The 16298-nt window shown below is 43.5% G+C and overlaps 1 protein-coding gene across 2 annotated transcripts in view; it reads left to right on the plus strand.

The window, feature by feature from the left end:
- Window positions 1-15618, plus strand: part of ACBD5 (acyl-CoA binding domain containing 5) — a 49800-nt gene extending 34182 nt beyond the window's left edge. For both annotated transcript variants that reach the window (XM_068235685.1, XM_068235686.1), the window contains 7 exons: window positions 20-229; window positions 2485-2585; window positions 4260-4434; window positions 6837-7039; window positions 9955-10002; window positions 11689-11798; window positions 15206-15618. In XM_068235685.1, the coding sequence (XP_068091786.1) occupies window positions 20-229; window positions 2485-2585; window positions 4260-4434; window positions 6837-7039; window positions 9955-10002; window positions 11689-11798; window positions 15206-15218 (860 nt within the window). In that variant the 3' untranslated portion in view covers window positions 15219-15618. The remainder of the gene's footprint in view (window positions 1-19; window positions 230-2484; window positions 2586-4259; window positions 4435-6836; window positions 7040-9954; window positions 10003-11688; window positions 11799-15205) is intronic.
- The last annotated feature ends 680 nt before the right edge of the window (window positions 15619-16298 follow it).

Raw genomic sequence — 16298 nt, forward strand, 5'->3', positions numbered from 1 at the left:
TGTTTCATTTTCCTATTAGAGGAAAAAGCCACAAAACTTGATTCCACTCCAGAACCGTGTCCAGGTGGGATGGTGGCCAACGGGTTACTCATCAACCACAGCTTCCACGTTCCAGACCTTACCAATCACACATCAACAAAGTCTGACCTCAACAAGATCGCGGTGGAGTTGAATGATAAGCAGCACGTTACAGAGGAGGGGGGCAAAAGCATTGTGGATGCAAAGACCGGTGAGTGCAAACCCTAGAGGACACCCTCATGCAGAGCATAGTGGTCATTTCATAGGCAAAACCAGTATTTACTATAAGGTAGCCACTACAGTCTGACATGCACAGCCAGGCTATGGGATATCTTCCACAATCAGTTTGAGTGCTGAATAGTATATGATAGAAATCATAATATAACAGGACTGTTTTCATCACCAGGCAGAGCTATTTAGCAGCTTCAATTAGTTCTCTTGTTTGAGATAAGTGCACTGACTTTGACTTCAGTCGGCAGAATTTGTCATCCTTTAAAATCCTCAGAATGCTTTGATGTCTCCCTGCTAGCAGAAAATATAGAAACGGAAAGCAAAAGTCCTCTGTTATTGTTTCACACTGCCCCCTAGTGACAAGTGGCCATAAATACACATTACAGCAGTACTAATTAGAAGCAAGGAAATGTAACCTATAAGACAAAAATGTGCTAAAATAATTTGGCCTGGAGCACTTGGAACCCTCAAAATAAATTGCATGCTAAAGGGTCAAAGTAGGTTTGAGTGCAGGAGGGAAAGTCTATTAAAGCAGAGCTAAACATCAGACTTCTATCTTCAGGCCTCCAGTTCCCCCACAAAAGCTTCAGCACTGTAGTCATCCTATCTTTAAATGCTAATAAATTGTTCAGTTCCGTGACATCGACCTTTTATGGAGAGAAAATAAAATTTGCTTTTGGCCCAGTCTTTTAAAGCTGGTAACACATATTGGCCTCAATTCACTAAGCTTATCTCCTGTCTTTAATAACTCTTCTAGAGTTGTTACCATAGTGATAAGGCATGTAGTATTCAGGAAACATTTTACCTCAGGCAAGCCTAAAGTTAACTCTTCTGTCTTTAAATTAACTCTCCAATCCTTAAAATAACTCCAGAGTTATAAACAGGCTGTTAATTAACTGCGTGTGAAAATAACTACAGAGGAGGTAAATTAACTACAGAGGAGGTAAATTAACTACAGAGGAGGTAACTTAAGGAATGAAGAGATAAGATAACTCTATCACTGTGTGGAGGTAAGTTTTCTCTTGCCTTATTATCCCCAGCATGATCTTAGTGAATTGAGGCCAATGGCCTCAATTCACTAAGATCATGCTGGAGATAAGGCAAGAGAAAATTTACCTCCACATAAGAGACAGTTATCTTATCTCTTCATTCCTTAAGTTACCTCCTCTGTAGTTAATTTACCTCCTCTGTAGTTAATTTACCTCCTCTGTAGTTAATTTACCTCCTCTGTAGTTAATTTACCTCCTCTGTAGTTATTTTCACACGCAGTTAATTAACAGCCTGTTTTTAACTCTGGAGTTATTTTAAGGATTGGAGAGTTAATTTAAAGACAGAAGAGTTAACTTTAGGCTTGCCTGAGGTAAAATGTTTCCTGAATACTACATGCCTTATCACCATGGTAACAACTCTAGAAGAGTTCTTAAAGACAGGAGATAAGCTTTAGTGAATTGAGGCCATTGTGTGTGGCCCCTATAGTTTTTTTTTTTTTTGTTTTTTTTGCATTGCGAGAGTTAATAAACCAATGCTTTTATTTTTCTAATGAGGGCATTGAATGCAGACAGAACTCTTCTGAAAAGTAAATAGAAGGCAACACACATTTGTCTGCACACAGACCTTTTGATAAGGACGTAGTTCTGAAAACTCCATCAAATGATGAGAACCTCTCCCCTGAGAGCTGAATGAACCATATGCTACCATGTCTGCTGTTTTACACTTCACATTGCAATTGCAGCTTTTTAAACTCAAAATAAGAACACAAGACTGCTGGAAAGTGTTATTTATCATTAGTAGTACACATTCATTATCTCAGTTTATTTTCAGGTTTGCTGTAAACCGGTATTAAAGTGTACCAGAGCTGAATAAAATCGATACTGAGCATAAACACGTTAGTCCCTTGGCGTCCTCCCACAGTCTCCCCGTTCAGCCGTGATCAGCCCTGGTAATAGGCTCAGTCACATCCAGTCTGGGTCTTCTGCGCATGTACGGACCTCCCGCTCATACGTAGTAGACCCAGGTTGACACGACCGAGCCTGTTACCTGGGTCTGATCACGGCTCAATATGGAAGTCCGCGGGAGGACACAGAGGGACGCACGTGTTTATGCTGCTGGAGGAAGCAGCAGGTAAGCATCAATTTTATTCCTTTATTCAGCCCTGGTTTACTTTAAGTATTATGCTAAAGATCCAGTGTTTTGTGCATTTGCTGTAAGTGCGATCAGTATATTCTTGTTTTGCAGAGCATGATGGCACAGAGGACATTGCTGCAATGCAGCACTTGACAAGTGATTCAGACAGCGAGGTATTCTGTGACTCCATGGAGCAGTTCGGCCTAGAAGACGTAAGTGATGGATTCTTGTCCGCCTGGCTGTGTGTTACATTCATGCAGGTTTTTAGAGGCTACCATTGCCTGTGAGACCCTGACATTTTACCAACCAGCGTCTGTATCACTGAGTAACGTGTACTCTTGGTGACATTACCATTTGCACTTATTTACCCAGTGGTAAGTGACACTTTTTTGATAAAGGAAGTGCCAAGAAAGCACGTCTGACTCCTGGCCACAATTATCAAAGAGCGAGCAGGCGGAAAGATACCGCTTACTATGGAGGGGTGGTGGATAGTTGCAGCACTTTGGGATCTGGAAGAGAGTTTTAGGCTGCTCTTAAAGAGACTCCGTAACAAAAATTGCATCCTGTTTTTTATCATCCTACAAGTTCAAAAAGCTATTCTAATGTGTTCTGGCTTACTGCAGCACTTTCTACTATCACAGTCTCTGTAATAAATCAATGTATCTTTCCCCTGTCAGACTTGTCGCCCTGTGTCTGGAAGGCTGCCAAGTTCTTCAGTGTTGTGGTTCGGCTATGAACTCCCCCTTCCAGGCCCCTCTCTGCACACTGCCTGTGTGTTTAGATTAGGGCAGCTTATCTCTTCTCTCTTATCTTTTACAAGCTGGATAAATCGTCCTCTGAGCTGGCTGGGCTTTCACATACTGAGGAATTACAGACAAGGGCAAAGCTGTTTGCAGGAAGAAACAAGCAGCCTGAAACTTCAGTGCATGAGAACAGGGGGAAAGAAACACACAAATGATCTCTTGAGATTCAAAAGGAATGCTGTATACAGCCTGCTTGTGTATGGATGTATTTTCTATGTGTGGACATACTGTACATCAACCTACTTCCTGTTTTGGTGGCCATTTTGTTTGTTTATAAACAAACTTTTTAAAACTGTTTTTAACCACTTTTAATGCCGTGAGGAGCGGCGAAATTGTGACAGAGGGTAATAGATGTCCCCTAACGCACTGGTATGTTTACTTTTGTGCGATTTTAACAATACAGATTCTCTTTAAAGGATGGGTTAATGGCTGCAGTACTTTGTTGTGCAGTCATTAACCACTCCTGGTCCCCGAGTGCTGCTGTTAATTCCTTCTGGTCCCCAAGTGCAGCCATTAACTTTGCTGGGTAGATTTATACTTGAGTCAACCAAAAAATTCAGCTTGAGAGGGTCAAATCTTTGGGTTGACTTATACACGAGGTCGACTTATATTCGAGGATATACGGGTAAGTGAAAGTTAGATACTTGCCTCAGTGGAGCACAGCCTCTGGATAGTCTATGCTTTCCCCATCACCCTCAAGCCCACCAGTCCAGAGCTGGGACCCTCTAAGCATGCCTGACAAGGGCTTGTTTGATATGCTGTCGTGGCTACACTCCTGTCTTTGTACAAGCGCGGTTATACTGTTGAACGAAATTGTGTATGTCTTAACATATGCCGAGATCGCAACGTCCCTGAAAGAGACTAAAAGCTGAACTCCAGACAAACCTAAATTTATACACAGTAAATATTTGAATTGGCGTCCTGTATGTATACATATCCATCTTCAATTAGTGTCGCTCATAAGGATCGAGCTCAACTTGGACTGTATAGACTTCAGCCTTAGTAGGCATTGTGGCAAGTTTGATGACAAAAAAATAATTGTATTGATAAGTGATTGGTATTGATTCTTCTGTTGACCTCCAGGTAGACCACAGTCAGCTGATAGAAGATGCTATGCTGACTGAGGGCTTCTCAGGGGTCCATGCTGGAGGAGAGGTGAAAGATGGTGGAGAAGATGGGAAGCCTTGTGGCAGAACACCGCAGAAGCAGAAATCAGGACAGGAGAAGCCTGAATACTTCAATCCAAGGAGAGGAAGAGGTGTGTAAGCCTTCATGGGGGAAGTCACTTCAAGGGATGTATGTGGAGGTGTGCAATGTCTATGGCATGTCATTGGTCCTTTGTTACGTGGTTTTAGGGAAGCTGTATGTGGTGATGTGCAAGGTATGCGGCTTGTCATGTGGTTGCACACATGCGTTAGCTGTGTAGCTGACGACGCGCTGTGTTCCTGTGCAGGGGGGGTGGGGAGACGATGGAGGGAGGACGAGTAGAGCTTGTTTGACAAAACGTGGCGGGTGGGGGAGCACTGCAAACAATCGTATCGGTGCGGGGAATGGTGTCGCTGGGGTTGGGTAGATCTAACTGGCAGAACACTTGTCAGTTGGGCTTCGGAGTTCATCAGGTGCCATACACACGCCTGAGGTTGTCTGCTGAGGTGATCATTATCAGCCACCTCAGCCAACTTTAAAGCGGAACTGTAGGTACCTATCAAACACACTGTTTCACTTACCTCAGGCTTCTACAAGCCCCCAGCAGCCGTCCTGTCCTGCGCCGGTCCTCCACGAGCCTCCGTGCTTCTGCCACCGTTCCGTTCCTTTACTTGTAAGTTGAGGCCAGCGCAGCCCTGCCAAAAGTATCCTTTCTTTGCATTCCCCTCTGCAATAGTGCTATTGCATTCCCCTCTGCAATAGTGCTATTGCAGAGGGGAATGCGAAGAAAGGATACGCGTGGCCAGAGCCGTGCAGGCGCAGTGGCCCAGTGGCGAAACCGAAAGTAGCTGGCAGCGGGAGAACGGAGGCTCGTGGAGGACCGGCGCAGGACAGGATGGCTGCTGGGGGCTTGCAGAAGCCCAAGGTAAGTGAAACTGTGTGTGTTTGTTTGATAGGCATCTACAGTTCCGCTTTAACCACTTAAAGAGACACTGAAGCGAAAAAAAAAATTATGATATTATGATTTGTATGTGTAGTACAGCTAAGAAATAAAACATTAAGATCAGATACATCAGTCTAATTGTTTCCAGTACAGGAAGAGTTAAGAAACTCCAGTTGTTATCTCTATGCAAACAAGCCATTAACTCTCCGACTAAGTTTAGTCTTGGAGAGGGCTGTTATCTGACTTTTATTATCATCTCAACTGTTTTCTTTTTCTCTGCTAGAGGATCGGTCATTAGTGCACAGACTGCTCTGAAAGACTCATTTTGAATGCTGAATGTTGTGTAATCTGAACATATTATAGAATGATGCAATGTTAGAAAAAACACTTTATACCTGAAAATAAAAATATGAGAATATTTTCTTTGCTGCTAATCTTCTAGTAATTATTCATAGTACACAACCAATTCACTATATCATATTTTTTTTTTTCGCTTCAGTGTCTCTTTAACGACCGCCTAACGCCGATAGGCGTCGGCGGGTCGTTAGTGGTATAGCATGGAAACCGTCGCCTTTCCATGCCAGTTCACGGAGGGTGTCTCCGTGAACAGTGTGCGAGCCGCCGATTGCGGCTCGCACGCATAATGTAAACATGCGGGGAAGACATCCCCGCTGTTTACATCAATACGGCGCTACTGCGCAGCAGCACCGTAAAGGAGATCGGCGATCCCCGGCCTCTGATTGGCTGGGGATCGCCGGCATCTGATAGGCTAAAGCCTATCCTATCTGGCAGCCCATAGCCTGCAGGAGAAGCAGGTATGGGCAGAGAGGACAGAAATCGCTGCAGAGGGGGGCTTTGAAGAGCCCCCCCGCAAGCGCAAGCAGCCGGCGGCGATCAGACCCATCCCAGCAGGACATCCCCCTAGTGGGGAAAAAAGGGGGAAAGTCTGATCGCCCAGGCTCAATCCTGATCAGTGCTGCGGGCTGGAGAGCCCACGCAGCACAAATATCAGGAAAATCCCCTGGTCCGTCAGGTGTGTTCCCATAGGACTTTACAGTTCCTGAGATTAAATCCAGGGTCTCTTTCAGGGCCCATTTGCACTGAATGTGAACTCGCATTGTGAAAATTTGCACTAGTCCTGAAAGCAGCATAATTTCAATAAAATGGTTTCCATTGAATGGGTTTTTTGCCATCCGTTCCGATCCACCAAAAAAATCGCATAGCTTGCTGCAGATATTTGCACCACGCTTTTGCTCCCCATGTCACTATTTTCAGTTAGGGTGCCTTCACACTTATCCCTGCAAATTCCGTCCATTTTTTTTATTTTTTTTGTGTGACTTTTTGCATTCCGTTTTTACATGCATTCTAACGTAGCTCATTTACATGAATTTGTATGTAATTAACTTTACATTTTGCATAGGAATGTTCATATTTGGAATGCGAAAATTTGCATTTCCATTGACATGCAAGACACTATGCCTGTCAAATGCAATGCCATTGACTTGATTCTATAAGCTGTATTAAATTGTTGGTATGTGTGTTTATAGTCTGTTTTCTGTTCCTGTCTCCAGCCAGCCGCATGCATCCTGTAGGAGAAGGATCCCGAGGGGGTCAGATGGGCGGCGGTGGGAATGGAGGAGAGAGAAGAGATTCAGACAAAGGACCAAATAGCAGCCTGAATGAGCACATTGCTGTTGTCCTGGTGCGGTTACAAGAGGACATGCAGAATGTTCTACAGAGGCTGCAAACACTAGAAGCCCTCACCGCCTCCCAGGTAAATTGCTTCTACTAATTCCGCTAGTAAGAAAACGGGTTTTTTTTATGAACAAGTTTTCTTTTATTCTTCAATCACGGATCTTCAAAGTTGCGGGCAAAGCGTGCGGACACAATTTCAGGATTCCAAATCACAAGAGAGAGTAGGCGTCTCTTTTGTGATTTGGAATCCTGAAATTGTGTACGCACGCTTTGCCCGCAACTTTGAAGATTTGTGATTGAAGAAAAAAACCCTGTTTACTTGCTAGTGAAATTTGTATATAGTTGTACTTAGGGGTGGATCAGAACTACTTATTTTATTGTGGTCATAAATTGCTTCTACTGCTACTAGGTGTAACTAGGTGCATTGTGTGCTTAGAGGAAGTACAGTATATACCAGTTTTATGCACTTATATTCCTTTACTGTGCACTAAAAGTTGTATTATTTAAGGGTTGTTGTTTTTTAGTTAACCATTTCAACCTGCGGGGATTTTTCACCTTTTGCATCAGAGCAATTTTCACCTCCCATTCATTCGCCAATAACTTTATCAGTAATTATCACAATGAATTGATCTATATCTTGTTTTTTCTGCCACCAATTTGGCTTTCTTCGGGTGGTACATTTTGCTAAGAATTAATTTTTTTTCTAAATTCATTTTCTCAGTTTATTATATTTCATTTCATTATAGCTTTAAATAATACATGCTACCATAATTAAAACCTATGTATTTTATTTGCCCATTTGTCCCGGTTATTATACCAATTAAATTATGTCCCTATAACACTGTATGGCGCCAATACTTTATTTGGAAATAAACGTGCATTTTTTCAGTTTTGCGTCCATCACTATTTACAAGCTTATAATTTAAAAAATGTTCGTAATATATCCTCTTCACAAGCATGTTAAAAAAGTTCAGACCCTTGGGTAACTATTTGTTGTTTTGTTTTTGTTTTTATTGTAATTTTTTTTTTTTCATGAAAAATTTTATTTGGGTAATTTTAGGTGTTGGAGGTAAACAGTTAATTTTAAATGTAATAATGTGGGTTTTTTTTTTTTAATTAAAACATGTATGTAGATGTAGTTTTACTATTTGGCCACAAGATGGCCACAGTAAAAAAAATTTGGTTTTAGCTTTGGAACCTAAGTGCTCGCTTCCAGGAAGCATATGGAGGACGGGAAACTGATGAGAGGCAGTCGGTCTTTCTACCGGGGACTTAGATCAATGAATGGGAACTGTGTTCCCATTCATTGATCTCTGGGCTAAAGGGGGGTGGCACGGGAGTGCGCGCGATCACGCAGCAGCTCAGCAGCAGCCGCCTGGACGTGACAATCACATCCAGGCAGCTTAAAAGGTTAAAGAGGAACTTTAACCAAGCATGGGACTTTGTCCCAATCAGTAGCAGATTCCTGTTTCCCGTGAGAAATCTTTACCTTTTCTAGAATAGATCATCAAGGATAGCTGTATGGCTGATATTGTGGTGAAACCCCTCCCACAGTGTGATGTCATGACGATGGTCCTGACAGTTTGCTGTCTGTAAACCTCCTTGCATTGTGGGAAATAATGATTGCTTTCAACTGTCAAGCAAGCAGCGTCTCCTTCCGCAGAGATCACTTGCCACGACTAAAAATCTTGTCTTTTATGTTAGATTTCAGAATGTAAACCAGGGAGAGGAAAGATTTCACAATAATAATAATAATAATATTGTAAAAAATAATGAGTTTTATTCATTGCATAATTTTCACTGCAGTTCCTTTTTAAATATGACCTTTTGCACATTTTATATCTGCTACTTACAGTGTTCAGAACTTACAGTGCCTCTGAATCGGGGGAAACAATACTGAATGAAGCCCACTAGATTCTTGATGCTGCTCATTGCTTTTGGAGTCCCGTAATTGGTCCTCTTCACTACCCTGCCTCCTGGAGGTTCCTCCGAGTACCACCTAGCGATTCTGAACTGTGCAGGTGTGGTTTTGAACCACACATGCGTAGTAACAGAGCGCTAGCGGACAGCCAGTTATGTTTGCTGTGCACGTGCGATCTAGAACTCAGGCCTGCACAGCTCTGAATCCCTTGGCACCGTTCGGACAATCTTCCGGAAAAGTACTCAAAATATTTTTACAGTACTTTTTTAAACTACTTTTTGGTACTTTTTCAATAGCAGAATGCTATTTTAAAGAGAAGATGAAAAATTCTGTACCAACACAGATTAGTAGTAACTTCTCCATTTACATGATAAGATTATTAAATAAGGGCAATTTTCATTGGCTTTGACCTGTAGGGATCAGGATCCAATCCCTAGGGTGCAGGTTTTGTGCATGAGCACAGACAGGAGTATCGGGCTACAGCTGAGTGATGAGTTGTGTAGCGGGGGAGGAGGGACACAGTCGCCGTCCACGACAGATCGGCTTCTGCTAGGTGAGATATGGAGAACAATGCACTCATCCACTCATTTTTTTTTAAAGGGCAACTGAAGTAATAGGGATATGGAGGCTTCCATTTTTTAAACCATACCAGTTGTGTGGCAGTCCTGCTGATCTATTTGGCTGCAGTAGTGTCAGATTATCACCAAGATCAAGCATGCAGATAATCTTGTCAGATCTGACCATAATGTCAGAAACATCTGATCTGCTGCATGCTTGTTCGGGGCCTATGGCTAAAAGTATTCGAGGCAGAGGATCAGCAGGACAGCCAGGCAACTGGTATTGCTTAAAAAGGAAATAAATATGGCAGCCTTCACATCCCTCTCGCTTCAGTTGTCCTTTAAAGATCTGGCATACAAAGATGTTACATAGTGTATAAGAAAACTTGCACACAACTGACTCCTGTCCCATGTATTGCCGTGCTTCTCTGCTGTGTAGTTTGTTTGAGACTGTACTGAGCTCCATTCTACGTTTAGATTGTGCAGTTTTAACTTTTAGTTTTCAATCATTTTCAGGCAAGATCGATTCTCCTCGAGTCTAACTTTCATCAGCCTAGGGACAAGGTAAGTGCGTCCATTGCTACACACACACACACACACACACACACACACACACACACACACACACACACACACACACACACACACACACACACACACACACACACACACACACACACACACACACACACACACACACACACACACACACACACACACACACACACACACACACACACACACACACACACACACACACACACACACACACACACACACACACACACACACACACACACACACACACACACACACACACACACACACACACACACACACACTTTGCTGCCAGGCATTGTGGGAAGTATAGTTCTATGTCCAAAGGTAGTTGGCGTAGTAGACTGTGTTGACACCTTCCAGTTCCCTTGCTGCTTGAAGAGTACAGTGTGGCTAGAATTATAGCCTCAGAATATTAAAAGCTATTTTAGCTACTGTGCTGTGTTTATTTATTTTATTTTTTTAAGTAAACCTGTAAGGAAAAAAAGTGCCCCTATGGGGTACTTACCTCAGGAGGAGGAAGCCTCTGGTTCCTAATGAGGCTTTCCTCATCTTCCTGTGCAGGCCCAATCCAGCGCTCAACACTCTTCGAAAATGTGTGCAGTAGAGGCTGCTGCATGCAGCAATGTTTATTTACCTCTGTGCGCAGGTGCCAGGTTCACCTCTGGCTTTGGGGTAAATAGTCATGCATGATCGGGTCAGCTCTACGCCTGCACAGTATAGCGGACCACATCAGGCTTTTTCCGGTGGAGCCCAAGAGGAAGCTTGCACCGTGCCTGTGCTGGACCTCAGAGTAAATATTGCCGTCTGGTGAAGTGGAGTAATGGGGGTGAAAATAGGAGGGGGTTGGGACATGGAGTGTGGAGAGGGAAAAATGTGCAAATGCAGCTGAACGGTCTTCATTTTTGGTGGGGACTCGGGCTGGGTCTGGACATTTTGCATTTAGGCTAGCCAAAGTCCAATAAAATAAGAATATATGCATATTATCCGCAGCGGTCAGCCACTTCGCAAATTGTCTGGCCAGATTCCAAAGTGGCCAGACTTCATGATCTGGCCATAATAAAATATATAGATATGATATATATGTTATATATATATATATATATTGTATTGCATAAGAACAATGGCTTTATCTATTCAGTTTTCAGCACTGATAATTGAGCCTAAAGTGTACCAGAGATGGGGCCCTTGCTATAAAGTATACATACCTGGGGCTTCCTCCAGCCCACTCCGGCCTGATCGCTCCTATGGCGTCCTCAACTCTCTCTCTGTTCTGCAACTGGCCCTGAAAAATCCTACAGATGAGGGAGGTCAGCACAGTCCAGCCCGGCGTGTTCCCCTGTCTCGCTCCCACCGCCAGGAGCATTTTGCGCCTGCTCAGAACGCTCAAGGCGGCGTGAACGTGTCCGGGCCACGCATGTGCAGTTGGCCCAGGACTAGAGGACTTTCTGGGGCCAATTGCAGAGAAATGGAGAGGGAGAAGAGGATGCTGAGGGAGCTGGAGGAAGCCCCAGGCATGTATATTTTATGACGGGGACCCCATCTCAGGTTCCCTTTAACTTTGCAGTAGAAGCTAATCGTGTTCTGGTGTAGAGGAGAAATGGTACAGATGCATAACCAATACTTTTGTTACAGGGTACATGTATGTTAGGGGCCTTCAGCACTTATTTCTGTTTTTTTCTTATTTCTTAGAAGCCATCATGGTGGCCCTTCGAGATTTCGTCTGGCACACTGGCATTCGCAATAATCTGGCCTTTTGTTGCCCATTGGTTAATACATTTATACCTACAGAGGAAGAGGAGGTTTGTAATAATTTACTTTACTACTGAAAGAGCAATGTAATAACGACGAGGTCACTCCTCCATCCCCTCATCCTGCTGATTTAAGAAAAAAAAAAAGTGAATGGCAGTCTTTTACGGCAACTGCAGAAATGCCTGCTCACCTCTCCTACATCTGCTGCCCCAAGAAATTGCCTGCAGTGTCTGCACAAATAAGTGCCCACAGCACCATATGGATGGGCGCCTGGCCTGAGGTCTATAATAGACCTCAAAGGCCACATATATTTCTATACAGTTGTTACAGGAACGCAGTTATTTGGACTTTGCAGGTGATTTCTCTAAGCTGCTGCCAGTTCAGTAGTGACCCGGCCATTTAGTAGCTCCCATATAGTGACTGCCATTATTTATTTGTTTTTCATTAGCAAGGAAGGATGGGTGAGCAAGTGAACTTGTCTTTTAGAGTCAACTTACCTTATAAAGCATATTTTTAAGATTTTTGTCTGAGGGTCCCTGACCCGAGGCAAAGCTACCTAAAGCCCCTCGCTCACTTCCACCTCTTCCCTCGCACCATTCAAGACATAACATTTATATTGCACTATTCTCCTGGCAGACTCAAAATTCTTCAGAGATGGGAGACCACGAGCATTAAGGAGCCTTGCCTAAAGACACCTTACTGTTTTACATACAGGCTTGAGCCTTTGAACTCTGGTCAAAGGCTTGAACCATATATCAAAGCCAACACCATTAAAGGGAACCCGAGGTAAGAAGGCTGTGGGGGCAGCCATTTTATTTCCATGTAAACAACGCCAGTTGCCTGGCAGCCCTATTGATTTTCTGGCATGTCTGAGTCAAAACCCTGGAACAAGCATATGGCTAATCCAGTAAAACTTGGGCCAGCTGAGTCAGAGTTCCTGATCTGCATGCTTGTTCCGGGTCTATGGCTAAACGTACTAGACACAGGATCAGGAGGAATGCCAGGCAACTGGTATTATTTAAACAGAATTAAGTATGGCAGCCTCCATATCACTCTTACCTCGGGTTCCCTTTAACGCTGAGTCCACAAAATGTAAACCATGACCCCACCTGTCAATTTCCATACAGATCGATGACCGCCTAAAGCAAAATAAACAGATAGATGCTTCCTTCGGGAGAGGGACACATCTGGATCTTCTTACACCATACTGTTCCGGTGAAGTGTCTTCTGCTCTCACTTCCTGCTATGGACAAGCGCATCCTAATTAGATATGCACAAGTAAGGTCCACGCATGGCCAGTAGAAAGAAGCACCTGAGCATGGAGGGAAAAAGCCATGCATGACCATCGTGCTGAGCTTGCACAGACCTTTCACACGCAGGTCTAGTGCAGATGCGCTCATCCATGACTGGGAGCGCATACAGAAAACTCTTATTTGACTGGCTCTAGTCGAAGCTTAGAGGGACCATTTGCTAGAACAGTGGGGAATAAGATATGGGAAGCCGCTGGACTGTCCAGATGCTTCCCTCCACCAAGGTAAGTATGTAACATTTATTTTATGTATCACTTTAGGGGTATTTTTAACCACTTCACCCCACAGGCTATTTTACTGTTTCCGCCAACAGCCATTTTTACATTTTAGCGCTCCTCTCATTCATTTGCCTACAACTTTATCACTGCTTAGCACCTCTAAATGATCTATATCTTGTTACAATGCTGCTGTAGCTAAAACCAATACATTGCATTTGTCCTGGTTATCACAGCATGTTCCTAGTACAATGAATGGCAACAGTATATTATTTGTTTGTACCTTATCAATAATTACAAGCCCTTATTTGCAAAAATAACAGTAATATACCATTATTATTTAACACTTGTATGACAAATCTAAAAAAGCAGAGTATCTAAGGTAACAATTTGTGTATTTATTTTTTGTTAGTCATTTTATTTTTTAAATAACTAACTTTAAAAAAAAAAAATATTTTGGTAACTATGGGAACAGAGGTGGGATGTAAAATGAGAGGAATGTGGAAGATGACATTTATTATCTTTTAAACAATGCATATTACCTGGCTGTCCTGCTGATCCTCTGCCTCTAATACTTTTAGCCACAGGCTCTGAGCAAGCTTATGCAGATCAGGTGTTTCTTAAGGTGGCCATACACTGGCCGATTTGCCATCAGATTCGACCAACAGATAGATCCCTCTCTGATCCAATCTGATCAGAGAGGGATCGTATGGCTGCCTTTACCGTTCCAGACTGTTCCTGCAGCTACTGAAATTCCTGTCCAGGGGAAGTTTAAACAGGAGATGGTGCTCTACTTTTTAAACTTCCTGCTGGGACAGGAAGATCTGTGTAGCTGCAGCCGGTCCGGAACCTAGCGTAGACAGAAGACAGCGTGGAAAGAAGATTCGCGCCGGCTGGAACAGGTAATGTATACCCACTGTTTTTTGCGTCGGTCGTCGGGCATTCGAACGCCGCTATCGATGCACTCCCGACCCGCCGGCGATCGAGAAAAATCTTCTGCACGGAGGGATTGACAGGAACGATCGATTTCGGGCGGAAATCGATCGTTCTGTCAGCAGTGTGCGTGGCGATTTCACAGCCGATTCGATCACTGTGATCGAATCGGCCGCATATCGGCGGGAAAATCGTTAGGTGTATGGGCCCCTTTACTCAAGTCAGACTGGAATATCTGCATGTTTGTTTCTGGTGCTTATCTGACACTACTATAGCCAAAGAGCTCATCAGGACTGCCAGGCAACTGGTATTATTTAGAAGGAAATGCATACGGCAGCCACCCTATCCCTCTCACTTCTGATTACCTTTAACGTAGCAGTATATTTTTGAGTTGGGGTGAGGAAAGCCGTGAATAAAACTGTGCAGATTGTATCTGAGCTTGTGTATGTACATTTGTAATTTAAAGAGGAACTGTAAGAATTCCCCTCCGGGGAGGATACTTGCCTCGGGAGGGGGAAGCCTCTGGATCCTAGTGAAGCTTTCCCATCCTCCTCTGCCCCTCAGTTCCAGCAAGGATGTCGGCTGTGGGGAAGGTCCACCTGCATTATTTACCTTCCCCGGCTCCAGCACAGAGGTAGCGTTCCAATCGGGGTCAGACAGAAATAGCCGAGCCCAATCAGGTCTACTCTACTGCCCAGGCACGAGTTGCCTGCTTAATAGAACAGGCCCGATCGGGCTCAACTATTTCCGCCTGAACCTGATCAGAAAGCTGCTACTTTGCCTGTGCTGGGTCATGGTAGGTAAATATTTACCTTACCGGTGTTTGAGGGTTGCCAGTGCTAGAACTGTAGGACAGAGGAGGACGGGGGAAGCCTCATTAGGATCTAGACTCCCCCAAGCCCCCCCTCCCGAGGTAAGTATCTTTTTACAGATTCTCTTTAACCATTTAACCAATTTTAATTTTGCTAACTTGATTTTTGCTTCCATGTTAATGTCCAGGAAGCCCACCTGAGCTCACACAAGACACGCCCCCTCTGGCGATGCACCCAGGATGGATGGACATCGAGTTATGTCCCGGTGAGGACAGGTGACCTCTATGCTACAGTAATTTCCTTGCACTACGTGAATGATAACTCAATAAGGACTAATTTTACTAAAGCTTGAATACAGAATATATACTAAGCTGGCAGTAGTATTAATGTGTTCTTTTATCACATTGGAATGAAAACTAAATTATTTTTAAACCCTGTTGAAAGCATGTTGTAGATCACCCCAGATTTGTACCATATGGCTACGGAGAGATTAGAAGATCATAGTTGCGATTTACCAAAATAAAACCTGACTGTGATAGAAAATAAGAAGCTGGAATTTCTTTTCAGAATATTTACTTTAGTAATAAAAGTATACAGAAATATTGGTGTCCGTTTTTTTTTTCCTTGCAGTCATTTTACTGTGTGTGAAGCAGAGATATAGTCATAATTCCCCTCCATGCAAAAAATAAAAACTCGTCAGTGCTGCTGTAATGAAAAGTATATTTACCTGCAGAGTTTCACGAAGCTGGCCCAAAGACCCCGCATTAATACACTTCCGCTGCTTGGCCCTGACTCCCTTCTCTCCTCCGAGAAAAAATGCCCGGCAATTTAATGCAGTAAATTTCTGGGCGTTTTTCCTCGGAGGGGAGGCGGGGCCAAGGGGCGGAAGTATAGTGATGTGGAGTCTTCGGGGCGGCTTTGTTGGACAAGACTCCGGAGGTAAATATAACTTTTCATTACAGCAGCGCTGACTGATTTTTTATTTTTTGTATGGCGGTCCTCTTTAAGTAGATTTTCCACACTAATGTAATTATGCCAATGGGAACTGTGCCGCACTATATTTTTTGAGCTAAGAAGTGTAGACAATACGGCTAAGTAATTGAAGAAGCAGAGGTTTCGTGTGACTGCTACACTGATTGCAAGCATCACAATGCTGTGCTTTCCATACTGTACAGCTTAGTCTATGCTGAATGCAACATCACCAGATAAAATGGCTTTCAGCGCTTACTGTACTGTAAGCTGCCTGGAGGATTGTGATTAACAGGTGAAATCACACTGGT

Source organism: Hyperolius riggenbachi, chromosome 5 (genome assembly GCF_040937935.1).
Source record: "Hyperolius riggenbachi isolate aHypRig1 chromosome 5, aHypRig1.pri, whole genome shotgun sequence".
Classification (NCBI taxonomy): domain Eukaryota; kingdom Metazoa; phylum Chordata; class Amphibia; order Anura; family Hyperoliidae; genus Hyperolius; species Hyperolius riggenbachi.